The following is a 25,798-nucleotide window of genomic DNA, read 5'->3' as shown; positions in this document are numbered from 1 at the left end:
CGCTGCCGTGGCCGCGCACCGAGCGGCGGGAGCGCGCGTTTCCATGGCAGCGCAAACAGCGGCGGCTGCGCTGCCCCGGCCCCGCTCCGAGCGCCACAGCCCGGACCGAGCCGGGGACAGCGCTGGGGGACACCGCTGGGTGAGAGGGACAGCCCTGGGTGAGACGGACAGCCCTGCGTGAGAGGGACAGCCCTGGGTGATACCCCTGGGTGAGAGGGACAGCGCTGGGTGCGAGGGACACCCCCGGGGGAGAGGGACACCGGTGGGTGAGAGGGACAGCCCTGGGTGAGAGGAACACAGCTGGGTGTTAGAGATACCCCTGGGTGACACTTCTGGGTGACAGGGACACCGCTGGGTGACAGGGACAGTGCTGGGTGAGAGGGACACCAATGGGTGACACCCCAGGGTGACAGGGACACCCCTGGGTGACACCACTGGGTGACACCTCTGTGTGAGACACTGTAGAAGAGCGAGCAAGGAGAGTGTGCAGAGAATCTGCTAGGGACGGATGTGTGACACCCTCTGCTCTGGGAACATGAATGGGTTTATTGCACTAGTTTTTAGATCTGTCTGCATAGTTACTTTGGCTTTTTGTTTTGTTTTGTGGGAGTTTGGTTTTGTTCGTTTGTTTTTTGGGGGTTTTTGGGGTGGTTTTTTGTTGTTGTTTTTGTTTTTGGTTTGTTGGTTTTTTTGCTTGGCAGCATGATGCTAGGGAAAAGCACTGAATAAAGATTTCAGTGAATTAAAACCCTCAATGCCTTATCTATTGATTCACGTGCTACTGGTACGCAGCTCCTGAAATACAATGTCAGAGGCAGTGAGATATATGCCCAATTATTCTAGTAACGAAGCTTTTTTAATTTGCATTATTGACCTTAATAATTATGAATTAGCAGAGCTAGAGCTTCTGTGCCTTCTGGCATTGTTTCCCAAGTGCTGTGCAAACAATCTGTTAAAAAACCCAGCAACCTCAAACAAAAAATACTTTAACAAAATGAATATTTGTAAGTTAATAATAGATACAGTTTCCTATACTTAGATAAAATTTTATTATAAAGCACTTTTTATCTCTGAGGGTTGCACTGACAATTATTTTCCATATGCCACTGTCTAGTCCTGCTTTTCAGACTCATTACCTGTAGGAGGAATTTAAATTAACCACAGGAAAAAGAAAATTCTTGTGATAAAGGCTTTAGATTGCAGATATCTAGGTGTGCACTGAGGGCTGAAGCTCCAGGTGTTTGCTGCTCTGTGAGGTTCACAAACTGTATTTTGGCATTTGACTGCCTGCCCACCCCTGCCTTGGTGGGGCTTTCTCCAAAACTCACATCAGCAGCAGGGCTGATGCTGTTCCAGGACGTAGATGAGAGACCCTAGAGAAAAATATCCCCTTAAATTAAGCAAAGGTCAGAGAGGTTTGAACTCTTTAGTAACAGTCAAGGAGGTTCTTGGTAAATATACTTCAAGAACTAAAAAGGATAGTGAAAATATTTGGGATATATTCAAAAGCCTAAATTCTACCTCAACCTCTGTGTCTCATCAGCAGTGAAAGTTTGACACCTCCAAAGAATAAAGTACTAATTGGGCAGCTGCAGAAAACACACAAAGCACCAAGGACAGGCATGGAAATTAGGCCAGATGAGTTTAGCTCAAAATACATAAAAACTGGAGGCTCTTCAGACCAAAAACTGAAGCTCTAAAATAGCCCTAAAACTAGTGCAAGCAGAAGAGGATATTTTCTACAGCATCTCAGAGCAGTGCAGGTCAGGAATGGTGCCAGCAGCAGAATTGCATCAACTGAACTAATACCTCACTAAGCCCAGCTTGCTGCCTTTGGTGATTAAAGGATAGCTTTAACAATGCTCTATCTGTTCTTTGTAAGTGAGATCATTCCCACTCTGGCTTGTCCCTTAGGATCCATAGCAAAAACTACAAAAAAACCAGAGTCAGAGAAACAAAAAAATAACCTTCAACAGTTTGCCAACCGAAAATGAAAGGCAATAGAGCTCTGCAAAGTGTGTCTGTGCTGTCCAACAATCATTCATGCTTATTGCAAGAAATCCACAATGCTGAAGCAATTACTGGGAAGAGCTTTAGTGAGTAAAAATGTAGCTTGTGAACTAGTGACAGGAGGATGAAAAAGCATGGGTGTGGGTCAGAACTGGTGACTGGGTGGGAAAAGAGACAAGGGACTTGGGTTGCTTGCTGTCTCCAAATTTGTTTTGTTGTTGCTTTCCCATCAGTTTATGTGTAAGGAGGACTGTGTTTTACACAGCTTTCACACAAGGCTGGGATGAACTGGAGGTCAGAACATATGTGTTTTCCAGATTAATGGAGCTTTTTGTTAATTGCTACAGACACTAAAGGCTCAGTGGTTAAGATACAGAAAGCCCCTAGGCCTGTCACAGCTGTAAAACTTATCACATCAATTACTGGCAGATCCCAGCTGACTGATTTATGATTTTCTTTGAGCCAGGGTCAAAGACACCATCCTGACATACAGCATCAACAACTAAAAGTCTCTCTTCCAAACTTGAGATGGAAACTCACCTTGTGTCAGGTAAGGATACAATGCTCCAGCAATGTTTCCTTGTCAGCTCAGAGGAGAGGTCCAGAGTTCTGCCCTAAAACGGAAGAAATGGATAAAACAGTTACAGACAGAAAAATTCCTGTCTCAAATGTTGTTGTTGATCATCAGATATGGCCAAGTGACATAAACCATACAGAGGTCTCAGTTTTGTCACTGCCTTCCCAGAAGCCCAATCCAGCTCCCTGCCCTTGATCCAGCATCTGCCCACACTCCAGGTGTGACCCAGCACATCCCACTCCCTTTGCACTGGGTCCAGATATTCAGCTTCACATCTTCTACATCCTCATCCTGGGTTTTTTTCTGTTTGGTTTGGTTTTTGTGTTTGTTTTTTTCCCAGAAAGCACAAAAGAGGATGAAAAAAAGCCAATGAAAAATCCATTTAAGCTCCCAACAGACACTGAACTTTTCTCAATGAGAGACAAGGAAATTAAGAAGGCACAGGAGGTATGTACACATGCTTTAGGCTAAACTGTATAATAAGCAATTACTAAGGCAGGCACCCACCCAACAGAATACCAAAATTCAGCACATGAGAGATCAAAGACCTCTTCATGGGAAAGCTGGGCATGTTCAGCCTGGAGAAAAGAATGCTCTAGGGAGACCTGATTGTGATCTTTCAATACTCAAAAAGTTCTTATAAAAAAAGAACAACTTTTTACACAAGCAGATTGTGATAGAACAAGGGGGAGAGGGTTCAGCTAAGAGAAGAAAGATGTAGATTAGGAAGGAATTCTTTACTGTGAGGGTGGTGACACTGGCACAGGTTGCTCAAGGATGTTAGGGATGCCCCATCCCTGTTCCAGGCCAGGTTGGATGAGGCTTTGAGCAACCTGATCTAGTGGGGTGCCCCCATTCATGGCAGGGATTTGGAGCTAAATGATCCCAAAGATTCCAGCCCAAACGTTTCTGGGATTCTGTGATCTCTGGGAGGTCTGACTAATGCACATCCTGGCACAGTGTGAAAGGAAGCAGGAAGTCTAAAGCAAGGCCTCCTCACCTCACACTGGGGACTGACACAGTCTGGTTTTTGCTTAGGTTGAAGGGCACTGGACAATTATGGGGAAGAGCTCAGGAAGCATTGCACTAAGGATGTCTGCTGAGTGATGTCCTCACCCTAATCCAGGCCCAAACTGTGCAGAGAGCGCTGAATTACACCACAGTCCATGTGAAAGCACTGAGCAGAAACACCTTGTACCCTCCAGAAGGTTCTGGAGTGGGTTTGAATAGATCTTCCCAATCTGAATTTAATGGTTTAGATGTCCTTGTAGAAGCTGGACTGAGTTGGTTAAATGTTGGCTGTCCCCCTTTAACCAAGGGACTCCAAGGATGAATCTCAGAAAATTTCCATTTGCCCACAGAAATAACCCAAGAAGGCAAAATGAGGACACTGAGAGGATACAAACAGCTGGTGGATGGATGCAGAATACAAATCAACAGAATAATGACAAGTGCTAAGAAATTTAGTGTTTCAGTTGCCTCAAGAGAGAATGTTATTAGGATTAGTCAGATAAACTAGGCAAATATGCATCAGCAGGGTATCACCACTGCAAGTTTCCAGGCTGTCAATAACTTACTCATGTCTTTAAAAACCACAGCAAACAAAGCACAGGATCAAACAGTCACATATCTGACTTCTCACAGGAACGTGAAAAGAGGAAGACCATGAAAGTCCACGAGAAAACTACTTACTCCACTAAAATGAAGGCAAAAAGTGGGTTGAGGAAAGCTTTGAAAAGGGAGGAAGAAGAGGAGAGCAGAAAAGAGGCGACCAGTGAAGAGAGACTGAAATACCTGCAGGAGATGCTTTCGCGGAAGTTGGCCATGAAAAAAGGTGGAGAACAGGCGCTGTCCTTGCAGTGAGGCTGCTCAGCTGGGTAACAGCCCAGAGCTAAGGCCAGAGAGGGATGGGCAGGGCAGCTGGCTCTGGCTGACCCTGGGGAGGCCATGCAGACAGTTCTGTGTTCTGTTTGCCAGCCCCTGCATGGCTGAGCCATCTCCAGCTCACAGCCTGGGCCACCCCTCACTGGGCTCCACCAGCCATGGAGCGAGGAGCTGGAGCCAGCTGAGGGGTTGCAGGACCTTGTGTGGTGGAAACCTTTCTACTAAGCCAACCTAAAGTTGGATTTTAATGGATACAGGCCTAGATTTTCTGCCTCTGACATGAGGAGTAGATTTGCCATTAATGCCTAAAGGGCAAGGACCAGATTGTCCACTCCATTCTCCCTGGTTTTACTCTATGAAAATCCATATGAAACTGATCCCAAGCAAGGTTATAACTATAATACAATAATCAGTATTGCTGACTCCCGTGCCAGCCAGATCCATGCTCATGGCAGCCTACATATTCATTGTGTTTTGCCTTGGCCATATTTCCCCCTCTCTAGCCTAAGCAACTTTATATTCTGATTTCAGATTATAAATTCGACAGGGAGACCTTCCATGGCTACCTACAGGACAGAAAACAGATCTTTTTTCTTGAGGTACATGGCTTTTAGCTCATTACTTTGTTCATTTAATTACTCTTCCCTGTGTTGCTTTGTTTTGATGTTTATTCTCCTGAGATCAATGCCTGGAGATCTTTCCAAGGTGGCACACATCAGAGCTCATGAACTGGCTGTCCAACTCCTGCCTTACAGCCACTCAGAATCTGTAGCCCAAAAATTCCCATCAAGAAATAAAGGAATGTAGGTCATTCCCATCATTCAGTAGCCACCATGGAAGCATCCCATTTGTGAGATGCACAGTTACACAGTACATAAACTGTGGCTGGGAGCCACTCTGAACTCAACGTGAGGGAATGGAGTAACCATGCTCAAACATTCCCATTAGCTGTCTTTTATTGAGCTGTAACCCAACTGAATCAATCTTTGTCAGCCAGGAGTTAATGCAGTGCTGGGACTTCTGAATTCTGTTTTTAGATTCTCTGCTTATTCAATATCATCCTTCTGAAATAACTCCTGGCCTCCATGTACCTGGCTTGCACTAACTCACCCACCTAAGTTTGAAATCCTTTCCCTTTCTGCCCACAACTCTCAGGGAATTTTGGAAAGCTAAACCAATGTACCTTCAAAACCACCCAGCTGATGTGACTGTATTGCCTTTGGGGCTCATTTCAGCACACCATTGCAGTAAAGAGAGGGGAGATTGAAAAGATGGAGAACATAACAAAGGATGAGGAAAGAAAGCTGGAAAAGGCTGAGAGAAGGATGGAGAAGGACGCTGCCATGTTTGATGCCTTCCTGAAGGAGAACCACAATAACTCTGTTGAAGCACTGAGAAGGTAAGGAGCACTGAAGGAATCACCATTGTGCTGTTTCATTCTGGGCACAGGAATTTGCTGCTTGGCCTCCCTGCAGGGTTTTGGCTGAACACTCTGAGTTTCCCAGAGTTACAGTTCTGGTGGCGCTTTCTCCCCACACATTCAATAAAAGGGAGGAAGGAGAACAACATCTAGGGAATGCCCTCACTGCAAAAGCCCTTGCTCTGGGGGCAGCAAGGAACCTGCTGGTGGCCCCACCACTTCCATTCTTCCCACAACACCCTTTACTGGAGGGAGATGCCTCTGCCCAGCCCCTCAGTGAGGGAAATTGAGCACTTTGGCCCTTTGCAGGTATCACAGGGGCACAGCTGCAACTGATACTCAGCAGCAGCCAGTGAGGGAGGCCTGAACACTGGGGTGCAATGCTTTGCCAAGGACAAAGTGTCTTCAGGCAGAGCCAAGCATCTCTTATACAGGAGATGCTATATACATCTATAACACAGATTTGTAGGGCTCATATCACATCTTTTTCACTGTTTCATAGGCACCTCAATTCACTACTCACTGCTAAATTGTTTAATGGCTTGTCTGTGCATCCTTTCCTAGAGCCAAAAGAGAAACCTCAGCAAAGACGAAGAAAATAACAGAGATCCAGGGACTCACAACTGAAATAAAGAAAATCCAAAGGTAAGATTGCTCATTACTCCTGCCTCACCTTTATCAGCCCCTACAGTGCTACAGCTTCACAGTCCTTGCAGGGGATAGATTTCTAAAAATGTTCCATTTTAAGATCAAAATGTTTTGGGTTTTGTTTTTCAGATGCTGGCTTTGTTTCTAAAATAACTGTTCTAGTTTTCTAATTATATTTTTTTTAAGTATAGATATTTCAACTCCAAAATTAAATGCCTAGCATCAGCTTAAAATCCAAACAAAACTAAGCAATGCATTTTAATAGGGAGCTAGGGAAAGACAAAAAAAAGAGTATAATTACCATTGTGAGTTGAGCTGGAAAAATGTCTCATTCCTTTCCAAGTAAAAATTCAAAAATTAGCACGCTCAGTTCCATAGCAAGAGATATGACCAGGGAAGATGACTGATTCTCAGTTTCCACATGAGAAACCACAAAGAGCACAGGTTCCCTTTTGCCTTTGCATATCCATGAAAAAATGTGCCCTCTCTCCCCTTCTTTGGATGAAACTGAATATCAAGAGTGAGAAAACCTGTTCAAACAGAACCTTCCCTCCCTGCTAACAAACTTTGTCCACTTCTCTCACCCCAGTGACATCTCCAGATTTGAGGACACCCTGCAGGAGTACAAGATGTACAGGGACATTCTCTACCAGCTATCTCCAAAAGAGTGGCAGGAGGAGCACAGAAAAAGGCACAAAAAGGAAAAGGATAAGGAAACAGAACCCAGGAATGAAGGAAGGGCTTCACCTCCCTCCAGCACAGAGCAGGGTGAGTGCCAGCACAGTGATGCTGCTGCTGCTGGGACAGCCCCTGGCTCTAAGTGGGCACCTCCTCTTGTCTCCAGAGCAGGGTCCCAGTGGCCACAGTGTCACTTTCACGGATATTCCGAGCTCCCTGCTGTTCTCAGAGAGTTTGGATTTCAGGGCACGTGATCTCAGGCCACAGCTTAAACACTTCCTGCAGCCTCTTCTGTCAAGAGACCTGTAAGTACCAGATGATGCAAACAAAGGATTAAGGATCGAAAAGAGCACTCAGCTGACTGGGAACCAGCACTGGGAATCCTACTGCTCACCCTGGCTGGGCATTCCAGGTTCTGGGGCTCACTGGAGCAAACTCTCATACCACAGAAAGCTGTCAGGTGTGCAAGTCAGTCCTGTGTGCCTGCTCCAAGTGAGCTCCATCCTCAGATCCTCTGCTGAGAGCCTGCCCAAGTGGGGCTGTCACCAAGACAATGCAAACAGAGGTTTTTAACCCTTCATGGCACAGGTACAAGTGGAAGTGATGAGCAGACTGAGCTGCCATTAGCAGCAAAGAATCACTTCCCCCTCTTCCAGCTCTTATGCAGAGGGAGAAGCATTAAACAAATGAGTGAGTTACACTCACTCCCAGTGAGTTTAAAGGCATTTGGATCAGCACCTCAGCTCAGGTTCATGTGTCATGGCAGCCCCATGGCCAGCACAGCCCAGGACAGCACTAAAGGCAGCTGCTTGTGGACAGAAGGAGCTCCTGTGCTGCTTGTTTGTGTGGCCCCCCCACCCTACAGACCCCCCAATATCCCACAGTGGGAACGTGCAGAGGAGTAAACAGGGACAGTGAACAATAGCAATGTTCCTATGTCACTAATGAGATCCCTCTGAGCTGTCATTGCTCTGAGGGCCTAACACACAAAATGCTTTTTCAGAAGTTCACTGGAGGATGCAGAGAGTGAAGTCAGCTCGGACGAAGATGAGGTCAGAAGTCTTAGTTGAAAAATTTGCATTTCCAGTTTGTCCTGTGTCACTTATCAATGTTACTAATTTCCCTCACCTTCTAACCATTAGTTACAGTTTTGAGGAGTTACTGTAGTTACAAATTATAAATGTACATTTATACATTCCTGAATGTTCACTTTGGTGGTACATATTATAAATACCTTAGTTTAACTTTCCTCCTTCAGTTTCCAAAACCCTACCATCATCTCTAAGCTTGCCATCCTCCAGTGAGATATGACATCATAAAACATTTTTGAATTAGTGCAGTTACTGGCTTATGTCTGAAATTGAAGTTTTCCCACTCACTGATGTTTGCAATACTTTTTACTCCCCAAAATACAATTTGTTCTGGGGGTGAGCTGTTGAGGCAAAGTAGAACTACACACATAGCAGGAAGGATGTCCATGTACAAACAAACATGGACCTCTCTAGACGGAAGAATATTTGAATAGCCAGGGCTGGTGCAGACCAGCCTCCACACAGTTCAGTGGAACAGAACCTGGAGGACGGAAAAGACTCATCACATGTTTTCCTCTCTAGGAGCCCGAGCTCTACTTCACTGATCCTGAACAATTGCTTAATACTTTCATGGAGATGCTGGATGAGAACTTATCCTTTGTCCTGAACTCCCAGGATATTGCAGAGAGCTGGAACAAGGTCCAGCAGACTTTCATCAGCACACGTGAAAGCATGTGAGTGTGGCCCTGCAGGTGAAGGAAGGTCCAGCTTCCAGACATAAGAGACCCCAATGCCCCCACAGACACCTCACTGTCAGACACACATCAGGCTGCTCACACAGCAGGGTCTTTCTTTGAGCTCCTAGGAAAGTGTCCCATACATGCTTAATTTAGGAGGTAAGAGTTGAGCTTGGGACTAATTCCTTAGTCCTCAAGGCACAGTGGGGAATGATGCACTGAGCATCCTGGAGTCAGTGTCATTCTCATGAAGGAAGACCAAAGAAAGAAATAAGGCAGTTCCTGGAGTCATCAGTGCAAATGCTGACTCAGTGCAAAACCTTCCTAGAGGAAAGCAGTAGGGAACCCATCATGTGCCATTGTAATCTAAGTGTCAATGACAGATAGGTGTATATATTCCCATTTAAAGTGTAGTTTTTACATTTACAAAACCTTGAATGTTCTGTAGTACTACTTCTCCCCCCCCCACCACCACCAGCACAGTAACTGCTTTTCCATTAAAAACCCCCGAAGTTCCCCGGGTTTTCAGGAAAGGCTGAAGTGTTACCTCCATCTGCCGGCAGCAGAGGGACCAGCCCAGGCTGCGGAGAGCAGAGCCGTGTGTTCCAGAGCTGCCCTTCCCAAACACCTCCTCTCTCTGCCCTCTAGGGAGAAGGAGCTGGCAGCGCTGAAAGAGCAGGTGAGCACCCTGCGAGCCTCCGTGGCCAAGGAAGAGGAGAAAGTAGCCGAGCTGAAGCTCAAAGTTCAGCTCTTTTCCCCTGCAGAACACGAAGGTGATGACCAGGTACAGGCTGGGATCCAGGCAAGGGGCGTTCACAGGTGCACAAGTGGTTCCTCTCCCCCAGCCCCATCCATCCTGGGAGCAGAGCACACAGGGGTGTGCACAGAGCACACTGAGCACACAGAGAGCACAGGGGTGTGCACAGAGCACACTGAGCACACAGGGGTGTGCACAGAGCACACAGGGGTACACAGAGCATACAGGGGTGTGCACAGAGCACACTGAGCACACAGAGGCGTGGACAGAGCACACAGCACACAGGGGTGTGCACAGAGCACACTGAGCACACAGAGCGCACAGGGGTGTGCACAGAGCACACTGAGCACACAGGGGTGTGCACAGAGCACACTGAGCGCACAGGGGCATGCACAGAACACACTGAGCACACAGAGCACACAGAGGGGCACTGAGGAGGGATCAGAGCTGTTTCCCAGCAATGGAAAGGCTGGTTTGGGGCACTGCTGAGGCAGCAAACTGGGGCAAACCTGTCTGCTCCAGGTGGGAGCAGGCTCCCAGACACAGCTGGGCAGTGCCATCTGACCCAGGTCACAGCCAAGCTGGGAGGATGAGACCAACAGGACAATGGCTCAGTTCAGCCATCTGTCCCAGCCATTGCCCTTGGCCAGCCAGGAAACAAGCAAATGGGTCTTATTGAGGGGATGAAAGTGTTTCCCTCACAGATTTCCTTTGGTTTTGGAGGGATATTATGGTTCCACTTGGCAGAACCCAGCTGTGGCACTCACCATATCTCCTGTCACCTCCAGGACAAAGTGCTCATAAGCCTGAACAAGAAGGTGCAGGAAGTTTATTTCCAGTGCACTGGAGACAATGAGGCAAACCTGCCAACAGTAGAGATGTTAAAGGTCATAGAAAAACAGCTCATTGATTTACTGGACAGTGTGGAGAGAATCCCAGCAGCAAAGATAGAAAAGGCTGTGAAAGACATAAGAAGGGAACAGAGGGCAAGGTAAGGCAAGACCTTCTTCTGGAAAACATCTCTATTTTAACTGTTGACAGCTGAAATAGCCAAATCAACCCCCAGAAAAAACCTGTAGCAGCAATCTGAAATCCCATTAAAGCAATCCATCCAATTTTACTTCTGTAAGGGTTCTACATTCACAGTACTTGCATGTCTTCATCAGTGAACTGCAGCCCACAGCTACGTTAGAAAAGGCCTGCAAACTACAGCAGAAAAGTCTAGAAGAATAAAAAAGAAAACACTAAACCCACAAACAAAACCAGATTCTGAGAATCGTAATTTTAAGAAAACAATTTCAGTAACAAAATTTAAATTGAATAAATAGAAAATTAAACCTCAAGTTTTAAACCTCAGTCCACCTTCCCCTGATATTTTGTCAGATTTTAATACGTACATAAGGGTATTTATCAACAACTCCAGCTTTGAATTGTTTCTTCTACAAAACTTTTAATTTTAATTTGTATTACTAGATTAAATAGTAGCAATAAACACAGTCAGTGTAAGTCCCAAGATGAGACACATTCTTATAGGCGCAGTTACACAAAATTTCACGTCACAAAAAAACAAAGATAACTGAACTGGTGACTGCATCTGGCCATCCTCAAGTGGATCAGACAGATTAACATGAGGATTTAAAGCCAGACAGTGACATTTTGGTTCTGCTTATTCTCTTTCTCTGCATTATTATTCAGCTGTGTAGTAGAAAAGGTATGGTTCTTCTTCCTGATGTTCTGTGAATAGGTTTGCACTCTTAAATTGCAAAATAAGTATGAAAAACATTTCTTCTATGCTGGGGATGGAGGAGAATAATTAAGGAAAGATACCCAAAATAAAATAAATATATTTTATTTCATATATAAAATAAAAACAAAACTTTGATTTTATATATAAAATATATAAATATATATAAATAAAATATGAATAATTATAAAAATTAAATAAAAATAATTTTTAAACCCCAAATAAAAATATTAAAAAAAACCAAAAAACCCCAAACAAACAAAAAACACCCCAAAAACCAACCAAAACAAAAACAACACCAACAAAACCAACACACAACAAACTCTACTAAGAGCATTAAACATTTTCCTCAAGTTTACATGGTTAAGACTGCAGTTTCTCTGCACCAGTGTTCCATAGCTTGAGCCCATTCCTGTTCCAGCACTTCATTTTCATCCCATCACTCCAGAAAGAGTAGGACCAGCTGCAGGCAGTACTTCCCTCTTACCTTTCACAGCCACCAGCTCCAGCAGCAGGTGTGCCCCAACCCCTGTGCTCCAGTGGTTGCATGGAAGGTGTGATGTAAATGTTGTGTTAGATGTTGATGCTGTGTGCCAAAAGCACAGCTGGTGCAGCTGCAAGCTGCATTTAACCCATCCTTTATTCCCTCTCTTCAAAAGGCTCAGAGAGGAAAAGCAGAAACAAGCAAGGCATCAGCAGGATGAAGGATTGAAAAGGGATATGGAAAAATCACAGGTACCTGAAGAAAATAAGGTAAGTGCAGGGGTTTGTGGAAACACCTCACCTCACAGCTCACTTTGGAGAAGCTGGGGGTACCTGGATATCAAATGTTTAAGGGAAAAGTATTCTTAAGGGGCCTCCACAGCTGTGTGGGGACGGCACCTGCAGCCAGGTGTAGTTTGCAGGATTTACCCAATTTGCAGGAGTGATGTAACTTTAGGCCACTGCTGAGAAGTCAGCCACAGTGCACAGGATTCCAGCTCAGTGTCCTTCCATCATCCTTCTCCCAGCCACAAGACTCCCTCCACTACCTGCCAGTTCTCAGTAAGCTCATTTCAACTCATTCCCTTGGTTGTATTAAACCAAGCATGAAAATTGGCAAATGAGGAACTGGGCAGCAGCAGGACACTCCCGATGACAGCAGCAAGGCCCTAGATCAGCTCAGCCACATCAAACCAACATTTTCTGACATGTTCCATATCCTCCCACACTCAGCTCTGGCCCCTTGAGAGGCTCATGCAGAGCTCCTGCCATGGCTGCTGCTGCACCTTCCCTAGGTCAGCACAGCCATGAGAAGACCCTGGTTCTGTCACAGTGACAGCACAGGTGACTTGGGAACAGGGGCCATGAATCCCTGCCCCTCTAGCCAAGAGAAAATAGAGAAAATTTATTTGGATTTCCAACTTCCCATCCTCTTCCTGGCACAGGACTAATGAGGCTTTAGTCAGAAAGCAGTTGTAGGTGCAGCAGTGAGTTGCAGAAGCTGAAGCAGGAGCACACACACAGCCTTCAGGTGCTTCACACTCACCTCCCAATAGAGCAAGCTCACTCAGCAGACACCCTGCAGCTGCCTGGGGCACAGGGCAGGGGCACAGCCCCTCCCAGGCTGGCAGCACAGAGCAGCTCCAGTGCCTGCTCAGACACCAAGCACTGATGCAGTGCCTCTTCCTCCTCTGCAGAAGAAGAAAGTGGCCTTCCCTTCCAACCCATCTGCCAGGAAGAACAGCCAAGGAAATAGATAAGGAAGAACAATTGTATTATTTCTCCTGATGGCACAGCTTTAACCGCAGCTTACAGGGCTGATGCTGTTCTAGAAGTCTTTTCTAGCTCTACAATCTGTCAGTCTTTGCTCAGCTGAACTTTACTGTCCCATGAAATTTCCTTCTCCTACCCTAAGATTCCAGGGAAAGTCTGCAACCCCTTTTCCCCCCTCCTTTGGTATTTTGCCTAAGAAAATAAATAAAAAAAATCTCTCATTTTGCTTCTCAAGCTCCTGCTAAGCACCAATTCTTTTCTCATTCAGTTTTTTATGCCAATAGCACTACCTGTACAAACCTGAGCAGTGAGATCTATGACAGTCCCAGGTGACAATCTTTGTTAAGGCACAGCCAAGGCAGGTACCTCATAGATATTTATGATAATCACAGGTCTTCTGAAGGACTGTAAAAGCCATTATAGACTCTACCCCACTATAGTGGAGAATACACAACTGAAGGAAAACCACAAGCTCTCCGCAGAAATCAAGCTGCCAGTAATTAGCTTTGTGTCAGATGCATCCATGCAAAGAACAATACCCAGTGACAAAGTGACCATAAAAAAAAAGCTTTATTAACCCTTTTGCACCAGCAGTTCTTCAGGTATCCATTGCCAGCAATGGAGCCCTAGCCAAGTGATCCAAATTTCTGCCCTCAAGAGGTTAGCACTTTACATTCACTTACAAAGCTGAGTGAGGTACATTTTCAGAAGTAGAAAGATTTGGTTGCAAGTCCCATAAAAAGATGGAGTGTTCCTTGGCCATTTTAATGGATTACAAACTGGTATGGTCCTTGAGAACAGAATAATGCAGGCATTGGGAGCTCGAGGTGTCTCAGCTTCCAGGGAGAGCACGGTGACCCCTCAGCACAATTCCTCCTCATCCTTCCTCCTCTCAGGAGGGGACTCTGTGCTGCAGCCACAGCCACCAGCAGATCTCAGCTACCAACTGGTTTGAAAACCCAGCCTGAGAGGGTTCAGACTTTCCCTGGATGTAAGCTGTAAACTCAGAGTGAGAGGAACAGAGAGACCTCAATGCTCAGTTAGGCTAAAGATAGAAAAATAAAGCTGGTTCAACCAGAGATATAATACTGCCTACAAATCAGGAGCTGAAGTTCACTGTAACCTGTATGCTTGTTTTCCTCCCCAAGTCTGCAATCAAAAAAGCATTTATATGGACACATACATAGTTCAAAAGGCACAGGAAGTAAAAGCATTTCTGAACGACCTCATGTGAATTTAACATCAGTATAACTGTAAAATAAATAAATATGTGCAAGATTAAAAAGACCACAACGTTCTCCTCTGTGACATATCTTATTTTGTAAAAAAAAAAAGAAAATACACATACGTGCATACACACACCTCACTGAGAATAAAAAAAAAGTACAAACAGTCTTTTATCAAACTCCTATACATACTTTTACAGGCATTCAGAACATCACCATAGGAAACAATTAAATTACTACCTTAAAACGTAACCAAAGGTGGTTTATTTTTCCCTATACAACCCTATACTTATTTAGGTGTCTGCAATCCAGGTAAGTAGAGTACATACAACCTCTCCCCCCACCCCCAAGAGAAACTGCAGTTTTTCAGGGGCAAATCTTCCTGGGTAACAACTCTTTCCCCCCCAAAAAATACTCTGTCAACTGCATATTTTGTAAACCAGCTCCAGGTGCATCTGACACTCTGGGACAGCAATAAAGAACACGTGTTAACAGTGTTCCAATAACAAAACAAAAACACCAAACAACCCTAAATAAAAAAGTAGTGACCAGTTCACAGGTAACTTGGCAGCTGTTTATAGATGAGATAAAAATCAAGGTGCTTAAATTTACATGACGGTCAACATTCCTCCCAAAAAAGGGAACACAAAGATAAAATAAACCTCTCTCAGATGCTGTTGGGCTCTTAGCAAATCACTTACAGTGAGTACAGTTCTATTGCAGTTTTCTTTTTCAAGTTTTGCTGGAAGAATTCAGCAAAGTATTTGGGATGCAGGAGCAAGGAAAGGGAGAAACTCAACATGAGCTACAAACTGATTCACAGCTAAGTTAACATTTAGAATCTAGCTTTCTAAAACAAAGATTTTAGAGCATCTCATTTTCATGGCATAGAACATTAATTTTGTTACATGTGACACTTTGTTCTGGTTTTCTGCCAAACACAGGGGCCAAAACAATCATTTTCTTTGTGTGTGGAAAACACTTGCAAAATTTAGCTCTTATCTCCTTGATGCCACTGGCTTCAGGAGGAGACCAATGGAAGGAAAGTTTTAACTGTCAGCAGGCAGGATTATAAATTTGCATTTGTTAGCTGTAGAATACTTGCTTTCCTGTGAAAACAGTAAATATTACCTCAGTTTGAAGTGTAATAAAGTACTTCTCCCTGAAACAACACTGTACAGCAGTCTGCCTCAGCCTCTCAACCACCAGGCAGACAGGGTATCTTACACAGGCACATCAAGTGGGATTTTTAAAGAAAAATCTTTCAGCTGCAACTGTCTTAAGCAAATCACAAAGAGTGCAACCATACTTCAGTTCTCCTATTTTTCATATTTTCCTTGGAAAAAGACCCACACAGTAATCTCACTCTGTCATGATTGCCCAATTTGTTTTCAAGTAACTGCTCTTAATAATCCTCATTCCAGATCCTGTAAATTTATTGTGCTTCCAGTGAACTGAGAGTTATCAGAACCTGCATCATCTTCGGTGGAATTGTGTGGTTCCTGTTAAAGCAAACAGACAGCATGAACTACTTTCACCTCTAGATGGTTTCAGTGCTTATCAGCAAGATTATCTTGACATTTATTCAACATCAGAGAATGCTTGGAATGGCTCAGAGGAAACCCAAAGCTTTCCCTACTTGTCTTGTACTTATAGGTTTTGAGGAAAGTGCCCCTCCTCAACAAAAAAGATTTATTTTCTGTCCTGGTGAAATCCACTTGGCAGGAATAGGTACATTGCAGAGTTTATAAAAAATGAGGTCCCTAAGCAGGCTTCTAAACTTAACACTCCCACAAGGGCACCACTCCAAAATCTAAGTTCAAGATTCTATTTCCCATTTCCCACCCCACACTTCTGTAGCCTGTAACATTCCAATTCTTGTCCCTTTCCTTGACCCACCAAGTATCTGCAGGATGGGATCAGGAAAACAAGGGTGGGGCATTTCAGAAAAAATAAGTTTTAGTTATTCATTACTCAGTAACAGAGGAAAAAACAACCCAACCACTTCTGATGTGTCAAAGGTTGGTAACAGACACAAAATACTTTGTGCAGTGCAGCTCTCTGCTTAATATTCCTTGTGAATGGAATTCAACTCCCAATGGAAAACAAGGTATTTTCATCAGGCAGAACATGAGAGTGCTCACAGTAAACTGTCTTTACATTCAAGCAAGGAAATAAAACCCAGAGGCTTGACATGCTGTACCTGAAGTATGTAAACAGGTAAATCCACTGTAAGCTGAGAATGTGAGGAGGAAGACTGAGAGCTCAGCTGAAAGGGAAGATCTCCCTCTCCTGGGGACTCATCCTGAGAATGCAGAAAAATGATCAAGTTACACAACCCCCAGGTAATTCAGCACAATATGGCAAATTTCACTCAGTCTCACAACCCTAAAATATCTGATAAAGCCACTGCACTGTACTAGAAAGGCCCTACAACTTAAATCTGAACCTAGCTCAGTGTACAACCTATTATCCCGTCCTCACCAACCTGGAACACTGGCAAGATCTACAGAGGAAGGAAGGGTTCCTCTTTCAACAAATCTAACACAGAAACATGCAAGAAGTTTCACGTTTTCATGAAGGTGATACTTAACATGAAAGTTACAAATGTGTACATCCATCAAAAAACAGATCAATGGAGAACTCTGCCCATAGGTCTCTCCACAACAGAGCTGTTAGCGATGAAGGAGAAGGAACTTATCCTTTCTCTGAATACTACACAGCTACACCTGGCACAAAACCTATTACCTGCCATGCACCACTAATCAGCCCCCACCAATTAAGAGGCTCTGGATTTTTTAAATTCTAGGCTTTATTTCAACAGATAAGAGAAATAACAATTTAGGCTGAAACTTCTTTTTGCAGGAACATTTTCATGTCCAGCTCATTTACTTTATAAATAAAAGGTAGAACAATGTAAGAACACTGCAGGCCTCAAGAATCCATCCAGAGACAATAGTAGGACCTGAGTTCACAAACATTCAAATTCTTCCATAAATGGAAGTCTGGATAACAGAGAAGCTTAGCATGTTTTTTTTTTCCTCAGCTCTTACCTGGAGAAGCTGAATTTGCACATACTGGGCTCCTGTGGCAGGGTCCCTTATTGTCAGCCCTCCATTTGGCAAAACTATGTTACCACCCAGTCGACTGCCAGGAGTAGAGGAAGAAAAGTTGGTTGGGCTTACTTTACCACCCTTGTTTTTCCTCTGACCAGAACCAGATGCCCCTAAAAGAAAGCAATTTTAATATTTAGATAAATTTGCTAGAGTTTTCTGCTCGTATTTTTCAACATTTTGCAGCTGTTTATAGCACACAGCAAATGCCCACAGCAGTGCAATATAATTAAGCACCACCTGACAACTGCTCAAAGGCAGAGAGCACTCAGCTGCTGAACTCCAGCTGCCTACTGAGCACCTTTTTACCTGAACACCATTGAAACATCACAAACTGCAAGCTTAGGGCCCTCCCCTGTGGTAGCACAGAAATATCAGCAAATTTGTGGTGTTATAGAAAGGAATTAGGAAATAGGATTGCATTTTCTATCTTTCACTCTGTAACTCATTTCCTGAGAAGTCATGCACGTGATTTTTCTAAACTGTAAAAAAAGCATACTGAAGATCATTATTTACAGGAGGATTTCAAGGACTACTACGTAGAACAGGCTACACAAGTACAACTATCACAACCTTAAGCTTCTTTTCAGTTTAAAGCAGGATGAACCAGCTGCTGCATCACAAGCTGAAAACCAAAACCCTAATCAAAACGAATATAAGAATACAGTCCTGTCAGCTCAGGTTTTTGTTTGGATTAAAAAAAAAAATCTGTAATAAATGAAGGGCTCGTATAACCTGTATTTAAACCCTGAACTTCCCTCTACAGTATTCACTCAATCTAGTTAAACCAATCAGAAATACAAGACTCTCTAGACCTCTTTGAGAGGCACAGCATACCATGAAGGCAACAGCTGGTGAAAAGTGGACTATTGGGAGTCTTGAACAGGAACAGGAATTTTCTGAGATTATCTTAGGAGTCATGCAAAGTGCAATCATATTTCTTAAACTAATGTCCAAAAGACATGTTTGATGATACATGCATGTGTTTGATAATATAAGGCCCCTTAGAACTAGCTTCATAAAGCACTTCACCTTCCATGGGATGATTTGCTGAACCAGACAGAATGTATGCACATATGTATTTTACAAACACACAAACACAACAGTTCTCAAAACAGAATTAGTCTTGCCTCAAAAACTTTTGCCTTGATTTTCAGAGGAGGAAGGTCTAAGACACAGTAAGGCAGCACTAAACTCTATATATATGATACTGATGTATCATAAATCTGTAATATTCCACCCCAGCCCCAAAGGCCAACACATCTCAAACACCTGAGCCTGTGCAAGTCCAGGCTCACATGGACCACATTTCATCTGACAAAGGAATGGTTATTATTCACATCAAATGGCTCTGAGTCAAACTAAGAGGGCACATCTGGAATCATGACCTAAACTCACCCTGCACAAAAACGCTCTACAAGGCTAAAATATAAGAGAGATGTTTGAGTATATCTAGATAATCAAAAAATAAATTCCTTCACAGTTACTAAGTGAAACACAAAAGCAAAATCTAGGTAAAATTTCCATTGTCTGTACTGAGTGAAAGAACCCCCTAGATAAGACCAAAAGCATAAACAACAGAAAGCACAGTAACATAATTTTTAATTGTAATAAGAAGCAGATGAAGAGATGGACAGCTAGTGTCTTGTTAATAATCATGAAACACATGGCACAGCTTTCTTTGTAAACTTCCTGTGAATCTGATATTCCACAGTATGTGATTATCCTGAGTAACAGATTGTACACCACATGCATAATTATTTTAACTATCAATAAACAGGACAGGACATTTAAGAATGTTACTCAGAAACCTGCTCCCACTGCACTGCCAAAATTACTAAATATATTTATTCAGTAAATGTAACAGAACTAATGGCTTCTCACCTGTGCTGCTGCCATTCCCTTTTTGTTTCTTTTTCTTGGCCAGCTGAATGGCTCTGTAGTCTGTTCTCGCAGACCCGCTGCTCTCCTAGTTTAAGGGAAAAAAAAAGCCCAGAGATGCAAGGTTTTTGGAATTAAGAACAAAACAAGATAATGAAAACACGTACTAATGACTTCTCAGATGCACTTATCTTCTATGCTGCAAACACTGAATTCTAGTTTCCCCTGATCTTCTGATTAGTTTCAATAAATTCCCTGTATTTACTCAATATCTGGAGCCCCACACAAGAAGAAGTTAGCTCCACATTTGTAAGTGCTCAGATTTTAAGAGTGTAAACATGTACTTCATAATATAAACAAAAAGTTACGTCTGCAATAACACAGTGAAACAGAAAGGGAAAAGTACTTAAAAGAGGAATGCAGACTGGAATGAAAACGCTGCAGTTACTGTTACAGCCCAAATCCTTCCCTGGAATGAAATGAACAAGTAACACGTGTAACACATTCTTGGGTGTTCTTGCAAATTCCTTTTCAGATGGGCGGCTGCTTAATTTGAAAGGTTCTTCCTGAACTGTCCCCACCAGAATTTCAGTATTTCTTAGAACCTGTCACCACACTGAATCTACCTGTGAAAACACACTACTCAATACATCATTTTACATCTTTCATCAGAAGAGAGACAAAATGCATGATCTACAAAATCTGAGAGGTCTCCCAGTAAGGTGTGAGCAGCCAGGGATACCCTCAGAGTCAGGCTATCTCATCCAAGGGTGAATACAGTTACTCCATACCAAAAACGAGCTGCCAGTCACTGCACCAAGATCCATTTCCTTCTGTGCACTGTAACTCCCTGGGGGGTTGGAGAACACAAACTGTGTCACGACTTTGCTGCCCTCCTGCTGACCAACCACATCCGAGCTGGGGAGCAAATTCCGTTCAGCTTTAACTGGTGTCAGTAACTCAGGCACGTTGGTGCTGCCCAGGCTGCTGGAAGGAGTCAAAGTGGCTGTGTCCATTGTTAAATTATTGCTGCATGTCAGCCCGTGCACATCCTGGCTGGAATTCCTCACTGACAGAGACGCCAGCGAACCCAAGGCTTCGGCATTGACAGTCTGAACATCATCCAAATTTAAAGTGCTTTGCTGTAGAACCGTTGCATTGGTTCCCAGCAGGAGAGAACTGTCCAGGCTCTGGGGCATGTCACTGCTGGCCACCAGGATCAAGGGATCCACGGCCTGGCTCAGCGAGCTGCTACTGACAGGCAGGCTGCCCCCCAGCGTGGAGCCCACCGAGGCCACGTCGATGGTGACGATGCCAGAGTTCACCAGCGCCATGTCTGCTGCAATTCCAGAGTTGTTACCGGACACGTTGGAAAACAGGGAGACGAGGTCCATGTTGCTGAGATCACTCTGCCCTGGACTAGTGAGCTCACTGCTGGGGGTGAGGGAGCAGGTGGCTTCTAGCTGAGTTAGGAGATCTGCAAGAGAAGGGTTTGGTTATAGGAGAGCTTCTACAGACAACAGGAAGAAAAGGAAGCTAAAATTCTATAAAATTCTATATTCTTAGCCTACTAAAATATTGCCCACCTCCCCTGAAAGCAAATTTAGGGAAAAGCAGCCTACCAAAATAAGTTCATTCTTTTACTGAAAAGTGTGCTTATAAAAGCACTTGCCAAAAAATAATACTATGGCTAAGTACAGATTGTAGAGGAGTGAAAGGGGTGGAAAGAGAAATCCTTTTAGTCCTTATTCGTATTTTACACATGGCATGGAAAAGAACAAGCTCTGCTTCATTGAAAAATGCTGCAATTTCTCACAATTTCAGAGGTCATCCTCAAGTATCACTTTCTGATACTCAGAGATCCCACTGAATTTTAGAACGTGAAGCCAATTTCAGTATCAGAGAAGATTCTGTCATTCATATCAATGGAACTCAGATTTCAACATCAGTAATTACCCATTTTCCTTAATAAAGCACTTAATTTTTCCACTGCACCCTGTGATAGCCACAGACAAACACTTTACCTGGGCTGAAGTTATGTTGCTTGACCATGTGCGTTTTCATGCTGTGTTTGGAAGTGAACAGTTTATTACAGCTGGAAACGGGGCACCGCGACTTCAACGAGTCCACATCCTGAAGATGTTTCTTGGAGTGAATATACAAACTACTTCGTGCTGAAAATTTTGCACAACAGCCTGCAAGAAGATATATAAGGCTTTGAAGGTTCAAATTTAATGAATTTTCTATTTAATATTCATATTTAATGTCTTAACAAATCAGAATATCCTCTGCTAGCTGTTTTTCAGCACCTGTGCGTACACTCAGAGGAACCACAAGAAAATAAACCTGTCAAAGGGTAGGACAGTTTAACAACCTCCTTATGACAACATGAAATTCTAAAGTCATTCAGTGGAAAGCACAACCTTTTAACACTATGGCATCTGAAATTCTTCATGACAACTGCTGGAAACACCATAAAAAGGAGAAACAATCAAGTAGAGCTGCTTTACTTTAGAGCTGAATAATCCAGATCACACCCAAAAATCTTTGGTTCTGGAGTCCCACTGAAGTGGTGAGGGTGGTCAAGCTACAGTATGAAACAGAGCTTTTGCTCTGTCATTCCTAACTCTGGGAATGATCACTTGTTCAAGACTTCTGCCTCTTCAAACCCTGTTATGGGACTCACTCTTAATTGTTCCAGTCCTGTACCAAGCACACATAGCCTTTAGACAAAAATACACACCAGTTACCAGGAAATACATATGAGAGTGGAGCAATACCTTCTACTGGACACTCAAATGGTTTAGTACCAAGGTGAGTTATACTGTGGCCTTTCAAGTGTTCTGCTCTTGTGAACGACTTCCCACAGCCTTCTACTGGGCACATGAATCTCCTGTCATCTTCGTGTTTCCTACAAGGGAAGGAAATTGTCATTGGCATGATTAAATCCACTACTGCTTAGCTACTGGAAGAGAAACAAAGAGAAGCAAACAGCCAGTGGCTTAGGACAGTATAATCAGAAAAAGCTTCCTTTACCTTTTATGCCTCAGAAGCTTAGACATACTGGTAAAAGACCAGCCACAGCCTTCGAAGTCACAGATAAAAGGTCTTTCACCTTGAATAAAAAATGTTACATTAATAATCTAATACAAAATACATACTGCTACTAGAAAATATTAAAACCTGCTTAAGTTGAATTAATTTAAGAAAAGACAACTCAACCAGCCCCTCCTGCAATGCACTGCAAAGTGCTATCATATCCCTTCCCCCTCCTACAATCTGGGCTTTAACTCCATGGAGTTGCATTAGAGAGCACAAGTATTTATCAATCCACCTCATATCCTGAAATGCTTCAATAGTCACTAACAGCGTCACTCAGAAACACAACTGAACTGTTTTTTCCTGTTTTCATGGTCTGCCACTGTGTCTTGATCACAAGACTGTGAAGTGTGATTTGGTTTCCATCACATCTATGAACTTCAAGTGACACTTGAAAAAACCTCAAAAGTGTAAAACCACAAAACCAGGAAAAGAGAGGACACACCAGTAACATGACAAGGCTGTATTTCAGCTTTGCAGCGGTCCTTACAAGTCAGGCTTGCTTGCCAGAGCTGAAATTTATCTTCTTGCTGTTCCAAACCTTGGTACATACATTCCACATGTTCTGAGAGTTTTTCACATGTTCTGAGCTGTTTGTTTGTATCAAGAGTAAAATTAATGCAATGTTTTGAACATCTATGAACTTAGGAATAGAGCTGGGATAGTTTTTTCTGGACAGAATGCACAATGACAAAAGCCACAGCTTTGCATATGTGCTTTACTACTTTGCATATGACAATTTGATTCAGCAGAATCCTACCCCCAGAAGGCCAAGAATCAAATCCTTTCTCTACTCCAAATAACTAATGTCACCCTTCCTGACTTCCAGGTTTTCCAGCACACTGCAGTCCACTTTCCTCATACCATGCCTTATGTAATTCCCTGTGTACAAATCATCCCTGTGAATGAATACCTGTGTGACTCCTCATGTGGATTTTCAGTCGGCAGGCCTTGTCATACTGCTTGTTACAGCCAGGGAATGAGCAGGAGAACTGCTCTTGCTCTCTGAAGTGGGCTCGATTGTGGGAGAATAATGCACTCACTGTGATAAACGTCCGCTCACAGCCTGGGGAGAAAAGGGAAATAGCAAATCTGCCTGACAAAACTCACTCACAAAACTGCTCTCTTTTCTCCCTCCCAGCTTTTAGCGAGTTACTTTCAGGCTCGTTTTTCAGGATATTACAACGAGGGAAAGGGGAAAAAACCAAACAGTGAAGTCCTACATATTATTCCCAGGAATAACCAATGTTTTGCCAGGGTGGGCAATCAGGTATAGCCTGGGTTAAGGCGCACTGAACGCTGGCGCCGAGTCTTGCGGTGTTTCACTGCACCAGCACAAAGTCACAGGGGGAAAGGCACAGCATCCTCCAGCTCCCAAACTTTTCCTTTGGTAACTGAGGTGCTTTGGAGGAGAACCTTCCTTGACATTCTGGGGTACCACGAAGGGGAAGGAGCAGCGGGAGCAGAAGAAGTGAGCCGAGCGCCGCAGGGCCTCCGGGCAGGGATGATCCCAGTGTGTGGAAGGGGAGGGAAGGGAGCCCAGCCCCGGAGGCGGCTTACCGGGGAAGTCGCAGCGGAAGGGCCGCTCGGGCTCCAGGTGGCTGCGGCGGCGGTGGGCGGCGAGGCGGGCGGCGCTGGGGAAGCGCTGCCCGCACGCCTCGCACTTGTGCGCCGCCTCCTGCTCGTGGGCGCGGCTGTGCGCCCGCAGGTTGTACACGGTGGTGAAGCGCTTGGTGCAGCCGGGCGCCGCGCAGGCGAACGGCCGCAGCTTGTCGTGCGAGTGCAGGTGCCGCCGCAGCTTGTAGGCCGTGGCGAAGGACCAGGCGCAGCCCGGCACGGGGCAGCCGAAGGGCCGCGCCGCGCCGCCCCGCCCGTCCTCGCCGCCGCCGTGCGCCGAGAGCCGGTGCAGACGCAGCTGCTGCTTGCGGGGAAAGGCCTCCCCGCAGCGCGGCTCCGGGCACGCGAAGGCCGGCGGCGAGCGCGGCCGCGGCCCGCCCGGCGGCTCGGCGGGGCTGGCGGCGGCGGGGGGCGCGGCGCCCGCGGGCTGCTCGGCGCCGGGCCCCAGCGTCAGGACGCCGTTCTCGATGCGCACCAGCAGGCTCTGGTTGTTGATGGTGATGGTCCCCGAGAAGGCGCCGTCCTCCGGCCCGCCGCCATCGCCGCCCGCGGGGGGCAGCGGTGCCGGCGGCGGGGGAGGAGGCGGCGGCGGCTGCGGCGGCGGGGCCGAGTCGGGGGCCTCCTCCGACGGCTCGGCGGGCGGCGGGCCGGGCTGGGCTCGCCCCTCTTCGCCGCCGCCCGCGCCGGGCTCGGCCGCGCCTCGCACCACGTTGAAGACGAGCAGGAGCCCGTCGCTGTCGGGCGCGGGCCCTGCCGGCGGCGCGCTGGGCGCCGGGCTGGCGGCGGGCTCCGGCTTCTCCTCCAGCAGCAGCACCGGGAAGCTCACGTAGAGGCCCGGCGCGGGGCTGCTGCCGGCGGAGGAGGCGGCGGCGGGTGGCGGGTCCCAGCCGGGCGGCGGCGGCGCGGCGGGGCCGCCATGTTGCGCGGCGGGCCGGGCCCGGGCCGCCTCCGCGGCCGGCAGCCCCTGCGTTTCCATCTTGGGGGTCCCTGTAGCAGCGCCTGAAACCGGAGCCGCGGGGCGGGGCCGGCACGGGCTGCAGCGGAAACGCGGAGCGCGGAACCGCGGAGCGGGCGCGGCGCGGGCGGTGCCGGGGAAACCCGGAGAGCGGAGTGGCGGACGGGACGGAGCGGGGCTGCCCCGGGGCAGGGCCGGCCAGGGGTTGGTGGCTGGGTGGCACGGCAGGAGAGGCTCTGCGACATCCAGCTGGCACCGCTGGAGTCACCGCAGGGACTGGGGAGCCTGCCCATGTCCCTGCTAATAGCCGGGGAGAGTCCCAGAATTAAGGGACCTTCAATGTATAGAAGTTCTTCCTGGTGTGGAGGTGAAACATCTTGTGTTCTAGTTCATGGCCATTGCTCCTCATCATGTTGCTGGGCACCATGAAAAGACTGGCACCATCCCCTTGACACCTGGCTTTGAGATAGTTATATGGATTCATGAGAGCCCCTTTCTCTTGTCTAGAATTAATCAGCCCCTCTTCCCGTTAGAGATGTTCAGACCCAAAATCATCTTTGTGGCCCTTCACTGAGCCCTCTCCACCAGCTCCATGTCTTTCTCATACTGAGGAGCCCAGAACTGGACACAGCATCCTAGATGTGGCCTCACAAATAGAGGGGTAGG

The 25,798-nt window shown here is 45.7% G+C and overlaps 2 protein-coding genes across 9 annotated transcripts; one reads left to right on the top strand and one right to left on the bottom strand.

Moving 5' to 3' along the window:
* On the top strand, positions 1-15,092 carry CFAP100 (cilia and flagella associated protein 100). 8 transcript variants are annotated; one of them, XM_014265994.3, is made up of 15 exons: positions 1-158; positions 2,477-2,560; positions 2,928-3,034; positions 4,232-4,421; positions 5,003-5,070; positions 5,707-5,870; positions 6,456-6,536; positions 7,129-7,307; positions 7,384-7,522; positions 8,221-8,269; positions 8,831-8,982; positions 9,634-9,769; positions 10,531-10,733; positions 12,146-12,239; positions 13,166-15,092. In XM_014265994.3, exons 2-15 carry the CDS (start codon positions 2,539-2,541, stop codon positions 13,226-13,228), a joined length of 1,647 nt encoding a protein of 548 aa, XP_014121469.2. In that variant the 5' UTR covers positions 1-158; positions 2,477-2,538; the 3' UTR covers positions 13,229-15,092. The 8 variants fall into 8 exon arrangements, with proteins under 8 accessions (XP_014121469.2, XP_026648253.2, XP_014121470.2 ...); XM_026792452.2 differs by having other exon boundaries at positions 5-139; XM_014265995.3 differs by having other exon boundaries at positions 16-209.
* Positions 13,793-25,206, bottom strand: ZXDC (ZXD family zinc finger C). Its single transcript, XM_074550594.1, has 10 exons — positions 24,121-25,206; positions 23,474-23,626; positions 22,498-22,576; positions 22,242-22,372; positions 21,486-21,656; positions 20,253-20,938; positions 19,465-19,549; positions 17,521-17,693; positions 16,671-16,772; positions 13,793-15,969 (listed from the first exon to the last, which is right to left on the bottom strand). Exons 1-10 carry the CDS (start codon positions 25,151-25,153, stop codon positions 15,883-15,885), a joined length of 2,700 nt encoding a protein of 899 aa, XP_074406695.1. The 5' UTR covers positions 25,154-25,206; the 3' UTR covers positions 13,793-15,882.
* Between the last annotated feature and the right edge of the window lie 592 nt (positions 25,207-25,798).

Source organism: Zonotrichia albicollis, chromosome 12, assembly GCF_047830755.1.
Source record: "Zonotrichia albicollis isolate bZonAlb1 chromosome 12, bZonAlb1.hap1, whole genome shotgun sequence".
Lineage (NCBI taxonomy): Eukaryota > Metazoa > Chordata > Aves > Passeriformes > Passerellidae > Zonotrichia > Zonotrichia albicollis.
The sequence above is the reverse complement of the archived record's forward strand: the minus strand, read 5'-3'. Positions and strand labels throughout refer to the sequence as shown.

Excerpts from the sequence above, each read along its gene's own strand:
- ZXDC (XM_074550594.1), bottom strand. The coding sequence starts at position 25,153 with ATGGAAACGCAGGGGCTGCCGGCCGCGGAGGCGGCCCGGGCCCGGCCC. Across the intron at positions 22,373-22,497 it reads AAGCTTCTGAGGCATAAAAG|GAAACACGAAGATGACAGGA; the intron begins GTAAAGGAAGCT and ends CTTCCCTTGTAG. Across the intron at positions 21,657-22,241 it reads ATTTGAGTGTCCAGTAGAAG|GCTGTTGTGCAAAATTTTCA; the intron begins GTATTGCTCCAC and ends ATCTTCTTGCAG.
- CFAP100 (XM_014265994.3), top strand. The coding sequence starts at position 2,539 with ATGGAAACTCACCTTGTGTCAG. Across the intron at positions 2,561-2,927 it reads GGAAACTCACCTTGTGTCAG|AAAGCACAAAAGAGGATGAA; the intron begins GTAAGGATACAA and ends TTTTTTTCCCAG. Across the intron at positions 10,734-12,145 it reads AGAAGGGAACAGAGGGCAAG|GCTCAGAGAGGAAAAGCAGA; the intron begins GTAAGGCAAGAC and ends TCTCTTCAAAAG.